The sequence below is a fragment of the Eufriesea mexicana genome, unplaced genomic scaffold (assembly GCF_001483705.2).
Source record: "Eufriesea mexicana isolate 0111107269 unplaced genomic scaffold, ASM148370v2 scaffold395, whole genome shotgun sequence".
Lineage (NCBI taxonomy): Eukaryota > Metazoa > Arthropoda > Insecta > Hymenoptera > Apidae > Eufriesea > Eufriesea mexicana.
The window spans coordinates 919,411-926,890 of NW_016908583.1; the positions used below are offsets into that span (position 1 = coordinate 919,411).

The 7,480-nt window shown below is 31.1% G+C and overlaps 1 protein-coding gene across 4 annotated transcripts in view; it reads right to left on the reverse strand.

Moving 5' to 3' along the window:
* LOC108545348 (SEC14-like protein 2) overlaps nt 1-7,480 on the reverse strand; it is a 10,741-nt gene that overhangs the window by 1,663 nt on the left and 1,598 nt on the right. For 3 of the 4 annotated variants that reach the window (XM_017896907.1, XM_017896908.1, XM_017896906.1), the window contains 4 exons: nt 7,216-7,476; nt 3,021-3,093; nt 2,128-2,171; nt 74-191 (listed from right to left, as the gene is read on the reverse strand). In XM_017896907.1, the coding sequence (XP_017752396.1) occupies nt 74-191; nt 2,128-2,171; nt 3,021-3,093; nt 7,216-7,266 (286 nt within the window). In that variant the 5' untranslated portion in view covers nt 7,267-7,476. The remainder of the gene's footprint in view (nt 1-73; nt 192-2,127; nt 2,172-3,020; nt 3,094-7,215; nt 7,477-7,480) is intronic. The other variant, XM_017896909.1, reaches the window with a different exon arrangement.

A 7,480-nucleotide genomic window follows, 5' to 3' on the forward strand; every position in this document is an offset into this window, starting at 1 on the left:
ATTAATTTAGTTATATATAATTATATATATATAAAGTCGTTTATCTTTTTAAGAAATGAAAGAGAAGGTTTACCTGGGGCTCCATCTTTGTCAAAACCACATAGACCGTGAGGTAGATGATCAGTCAAAATTTGAGGAGGATCCCATTCGGTTAACTTTTCAACTTCCCATTGTTTTCGCCACTCTACAGACTAAAAAATTATTTAACTTTTTAATTCAAAAGTAGATATACTATATACAGTTAAATATAAAAACTACATAGACGTAAAAATGCTTTGTTTTATAGTTGCACTTGTAAGCGTTCATCGTTATGATTAGAGCACTCAGATTAGTATTTAAAACTTGTTTTATATTTCAGACATTCAATAGGAAGACACCTATGAGCTCACGTCAAAATTTAAGTTGTACAACATTTACTTCGAAAACAAACATCCGGATTGAAAACGTTACAACAGGAATTATTGAAGTACAAAAATACTCCGGAAACAATGCTTACTACGTATTTTGATACATCGTTATAGCAAATTAGAAGTAATAGAATTAATATTATAGAATCAAAAGATTCAACGAATAATAATTGTAATTTCAGAAAAATAATCAGTTTAAGATCGGAAAAATTTTCCAAAGATGATAATCAAGCATAGAGTTGAGAAATTTGATTTCAAGTTTGTCGTAAGAAGAGAAAGGGAAATATAGCTATAACTAACACATTACAATATCCAGAATTCTACTCAAGCGAATATCTAAAACGTTTCATATTTGTGAATGTTGCTAATTGTAGAAATCGATAATGTCATGATGCGGGTAGTATTACACTATCGTATCGAGTATCAAGTTCCTTATTTTGCAAGTTGCAGTTGCAAATAAAAAATTGCAATCACACCTCCGCATATATCTTAAGTATATTAAATGAAGCCTGTTCTTTCCTATGGTTTGCCTAAAAATTTAATTCGCAATGAAATACACACATGAGAAAAAATGAAAAGAAAGAAAAGTAGGTTAAACAACATAGAAGTATAAAATATTGCAGCTGTTTGCGTCGCAAACAGTTCATTCTGCTCTCTCTTTACTTGGCAGCTTAGAGTGGAAATTGAACTTACTGCCTCTTCTTAGGTTCAAACAAATGTTCCTTTCACATACGTAATTACACTTGTGTTTTAAAAATAGTATAGATACAATGTAAAAAAGATTAATCAAAGCTACTTTCAATTAAAAATTAATGAATTTCTCTTTATTATCAATAACATTTAGGAAATAACAACGGGACACAGAATCTTAATGTTTCTATTAGCCTTTCTTGTATATTTTACGATAAAAAAGTTATAGTGATTTTTAGTTATTCGTAATAACTAAATTTATTTAGTTATCACGTAATTTAAAGTTATAACAAATAAATTTATAAGACTTAAAAAAAAAAGTTGCTCATATATCTAGCTCAGTTAGGAAATGTAATTTGGAAGCCAAAACCATCTTTGTAAAGCATCTGAAACGGTGAAAGATATATAACGTATGAAAAAATTACACTTTTTTGAGCTACTGATCAGTCGAGCATACAGAGCACATCTCCGTATTCGTAATTAATACTTTACAGGCCATCCATAAGACAGCGAAATTTCAAAGGATCGTGAAACACGTTTCTTGAGACTTTCTCGGTTAAATTCGCCGCTATTGGAATTGCGAAGTAATAACCGCGAAAGGTGGATACTTGATCCATAGAATAATCAACGTTACGAATGGGTAACTTATCTGCAATTATATCCAAAGCCGTGGATCTCCAGATGAGACAATAGCGAGAAAAACGTGCCAATTTCAAAATAATTTTAGTAAGTTCATGATATATTCAAATTTTAGTAATTTAAAGTTAGAAATGTGTTAAGGTTTATTAGAATAGATAGAAGATAACGACGACGGGTCTGAAGAATGGGAAAAATTAATTAAACGAGGTTTGATCATTTTTCCGGTTTAAATGTTTAACCAAGTGGATTTTTTCGTTGTATAAGATGAAAGGCATAAGGAATATGTGAAAGTACAGCACAAGTTCCAACGAAGTTGTGTCCCCCTTTCAAAAGGATTTTCTTTAAAACAAAGATGATTATTTGGCCAGTAATTATATTAAAATCTACTTACATCGCGCAGCATCTTCTCCGCTGCAACTGAGTCCCATTTTCTTGCTGAAAATCACATATTTTTAATTTCAATTTAATAAGTACATAAAATACGTTTAGAATATTCTTCTTAAATCCTTAGGCTTTAAGAGCTTATATTTACGCAGCATAAAAAGTTAATAATATTTGACTAAATGTGTGTTTATCTTCCGATATTACTTTCCTGGTTCCGTTGCGCAGAATTTCTGAGAATTCCGCTAGAATTTTATTTTTCCGGTATTGAATTTTTACTCGATATCCTGATCGAAGTATATTACATTCAAGTATTATTTCACCTCTGCCAGTTTCAAAGACATTTCTTTTATTTTCCCAACTGTTTCGTGATCAATATAGACTAAGAAACCTTATACTTTATATAACCATCTTTTTACACATATTCCGTCAGAGTTATTATTAATTCTCGACTGCATAGTAAATGGTAGGCCGTTTTTGCCAGGTGTATTCTTTTTCTACAAATTCTCTTTCAAGAAGACAGTTTACGTAAACATTTATCGAATTACGATTCATTCGTATAAAAGTTTTAAGACAAAGCCTTATAATTTATTATTGACTTATTAATTTTATTATTGTATAATTTAGGATAAATTTTCTCCTACGATGTTCATGTCGTTAACTTTGAATTGTCAATTGAATGAAACTGCTACAGTGAAGCACTAGAAGCTATCTTGAAAGGAATAATCGTCAGGAAACCACGTTGAACACAATGAAGTGAATAGATATGAAGATCCAAGCGTGGTTAGTTGTGAATACTAGGCTGATAGGTTTTCTTCAGGGTTTATACAGGGTATACGCATTTAACACATACAATATTGAGAAACTACGTAAATGGTTACAATAAATTACAGAAACTCATACCTCTGAGCCAACGTAGTAGAAAGTTATCGTCATGATGCGGTTGCTTCAGAATATCTTGAACTGCCCGCCTAAACTGAAACCAGAAGTTCGTATAAATTAGTCGATTACATAAGATCTAGTGGCCTTTTACTTTAAAATTTTTGCATCATGTATAGTGCTGTCCCACATGATTTTCAGCCTTTCACGATAATATCATATAGTTAAAGTTTCTAATTAAACTTATTTTGTAGTACTCCTTGTTCACTGCAAGTTTCCTAAATGATGTGAATTCTGAGGAAAAAAGATTTCACTCGTGTGAAATTCTACGGGATATCTCCAAAGTTCTGGAAATTTTAGAAAATATGCATTGGAATTATAACGAAATCAACGAGAATATGATGACGATTTGAAATTTTTAGATAATAATGTATAACAAAGATGGAATTGCATAGTGTTAGCAGTTTGGAAAGCACGGTATATAAATTAGAGTAAAGAACTATAGGAACCATGCTATACCAACATGTTACGGAATAATGTTACGCTGTACTATAGTTACACGATATAGTAAAAAGACGAAAAATGAATTATGTGCGCCTGTTATATTTACCTGCTGATACAATGTTAGGTATATTGCAGATTTATCATATCATACTTTTATTTACAATTCGCAGTGAAACTAAACCATTTTACTGGAAAGTTAGCCAATGATTTTTTTACGTCCAACATAAAAATTCCTGACCATTTTCTTTCACACAATTTACAAAACTACCCGTGTTTACTTTCACGCAGGTTTTTCAACGGGTCAATCCAATCCGGTTACTCGTAACCGAAATACCGGTCAATGATACGACGACATATATCAAACCTGTGATCAAGACTGTAATTTTATTTTTCATTTCATCTTTTAAAATTTTACACTCTAAATTTCCTAAAATTCCATTTGATAAAATGCCTGGTTTCAATGGTTTACCAACTACAATGAAAATTAAAATTCTATCGTGACCTTTCTTTCTCGAAACCACTGAATATATCATTGCCTCACTTTAATATACATACATTACAGAAATTCTAGTATTAAAAGTCTATCGATACAATAGCGTCGCAATATCTTGAATATAATTAAAACGTAAACGTATTATTTCCTCGTTAATAATAATAGGTGGATGAGAGAAATAAAAAATGGAAAGGTGAAAAGATCACGAAAGGTGAAATGATTAACTCTACGTGAATTATACATCTTTTTTCTGAATAGTCGTTTGATATGATAAAGTTCTTTGTTTCTTCTATAATCTGAATATCACTCAGTCACACTGTTTATGATTATTGCAATTACCAGAGTTTCTATACGAAACGTTTGTACAAAATCAATGGACGAAATAATTCAATTCTGTGTGATAGTCTAAATGGATCAACGATTGAAAGTTCTCCATAACATAAATGAAATCCTTAATGTTTGATACTTTAGTAACCCCCGTGAAAGAAATTAACATAGGATAACATGGAATAGAAAATAATATCGAGATTTCTTACGAAGAAAAAAAAATATAAAAATAATTGAATAAATTTAGTGTCAATAACGGTAATAATGTACCACAAAAAAAGAATACAAACGATTTGTTATCTACCAATAATTAATTTACAGCTAGAATCACTATAATTAATATCATTTATTAGCGCATTAATATCAGTTATCGTTTTCTTGTTACAAATTTTTTAATCAAATTTTTTAGTCAAGGTATAATGTATGAAATTATCATAGTCCGATCGATTGGCAAAGCGTATCTGATGAGCATACCATATTGCATTATATTTTCGTGTATTGTACAATTAAGGAAATTAATAGAACCGATTTACACATATAGAATCATACGTAAACGAGTAAATGGACAGATAAGGAACTATTTTATATGTGTACTATCTAATCTTAAACAGTGTCACGTTGCAAGATCACAGGTGAGTTTGTATGTGAAGTGGCAGGGTAAAGAAAGTGCCGTTTTACCCAGGGAGATCGTTTCCTCTTGGTCAGTGTGGAGTCGAGTATGAAACATTATATACACAAGTAAATAAAGGTATAGAAAGGATTATCTTTCACGAGGAAAGCATCTAGAGTTATTTAAAGTGCGGATAGATTTAGCGACTCTCAAAAAAGAAATCGTCAAACACTGATGGGAGCGGTGTATACATAGTCTCTGTTCGGTGATAAAGTGGTTTTCATTGGGTGAAATCCATCGGATAATGACACGTTTTCGAGCAACGAAAGTGGTGATAAAAAACATGTTTATTGCCGACAGCAATGGAATGAAAGTTTTGAAGGGATAGGAAACAGCAGACCGAAGCGTAGGCTGTGATAATGTTTCACTAGTCGAATATATTGGTGTGAATGGTAACCAAGGGTTGTCATTACACCGAAATGATCGAAGAAGAAAAATGATAATTATGTTATGAAGATAGAATAAAAGGATGAAAGAATACGCTATGATATGAAAAATATCTTTGAACTTTCTTATAAAAATGACGACGTCAAATGGAAATCTGTGTATTTGTAGAATATCAAGGACAGAATTGTCCATTATTCTGAACGTTTTTTGCATATTTAATGATGCTAGTTGTTTACTCACATATTTGCACATGTAATGATTGATTTCTTTCCTTATTCTTTTTGATTCTTTTTGTATTTGTAGAGATACGAACACTTTGCTGTGAAAACTATGTAGCGTCCCATAAGTTTACATTCTTTATTCGATTTACTTGTACACCAATCTTAATTCATACTCGTCTGTTTATTTTGTCTTAAAACTTGTATTTGGCACTAGTTGTATTTGAAATGACCTTCGTAAGCCTCGAGCGTTGTAGTTCTTATGATTTGAGTCACGATGAAAAAGTGTTATGCTTTTTCTAGGTTTAATCTTCATTTTATCCTTGTACATAAGGAGTTGCTATAGAAAATATTCGCTATTATTTAACTAAATCATCCATTTAATAGACTGTAATTATTTCTTTTTATGAAACTGCCGTATAATTTTTATTACCATTGCAACTGTATAAACGATTGGAAATAACCAATCGTTTCCTTCGGTAATTTTATTACTTACCGATGGTACATCATTAACGATACTAACGTTTTTTAAAGGTGAGACATCTAATAAAAGTATTACTACGCTAATTGTGCTATAATATAGCAAACGCGAACCATGCTTCCTTGATTACTTCAACCAATATGTCTAATGCATTTCATCGATCTAATCAATTTCGTCGCGTATCTAAGTAAATACTAAATAGTTAATTATAGAATTTAAATATGTATGTATAAAAGAATTTATAGAAAATACATCTGGCAATAAACATCCTGACCATATTTCAAATGTGACAAATTCACAAACCGGGAATGACGAGTAATTTGTCATTCGATAACGCTTATCCAGCACTTTTAAAAAGTATATTACGAACTAACTCGGAGTATATTACGATAAACTCAATACATAATTTGAAGAATAAAGGAAAAAAATAGGAAATACTCAATTAGCGATTTTAGATGTACAGTTTGATAATAGCAGTTTGAAATGCAGCAGTTAGAATTACACGCTTCCTTCTCTGAAGTCCTAAATAAAAGTGGATATTTAAGTTACGAATAATACAATTAAATTCATTAAATCTTATTTCTTTATTGATGGACTCTGAAGTATGAAAAATTGATTTTGTCTATAAAATGTATGACATTCCTTGTTTTTTTTTTTAACTGTTCACTTGTTTTCTTATTGTCCCCATGATAGCACGATATCGACTAATATTTCCATTCATATAGATCATACTATTCAATAAAATCAATTTTAATTTAACTTATTGACTTATTTATCGAGAAATATTTATCTCAGAATTTTCTTTTTCTTCCTTAATAATCTGATAAGATATAAATTACGATAATTTATATTTGTTGTGGGTATAGCGAAATAAGTCACCTCTAAAAGTTTGCTGTATATCATGCAGAGTGCGCTTTGGATGATTGGACCCTCTAGTTAAAAGGTTAATAACAAAGAAATAATACCTGCGCTATATTTCTAGCATTTTGCTCTGTTCTAGCGTCTACTCACTATAGTACAGTAACAAATAATGTTAATACGACATTTATCAAATACGTTTCTAATATTTTTTCCGGAATGGAGCATCAATGATCCTGACCCTGTGATGCGTGTTCTATGGAATCGAACCGTTGACTTACTTTCATCAATGCGAGTCGTTGGTTATCCTCCAATCCCACTACTTTCAACATCCTCGTCTCCTCTCTATACGTCTTTTGGTGATTCTCAACTCTCGTTGAATGTCTGCTTTCCTCTCTACTGTTTCACGTGTAATGTATTTCTGTCCCTTGTTATCCTTGACAGTCGTTTCTTTCTTTTGTTTCTGCTTTAATCTACCAAATATAGGGAATTTGTACTACGTGTCGTCATAAAAGATTTTATCTTCCGCTGATTTTTAATTCCTGC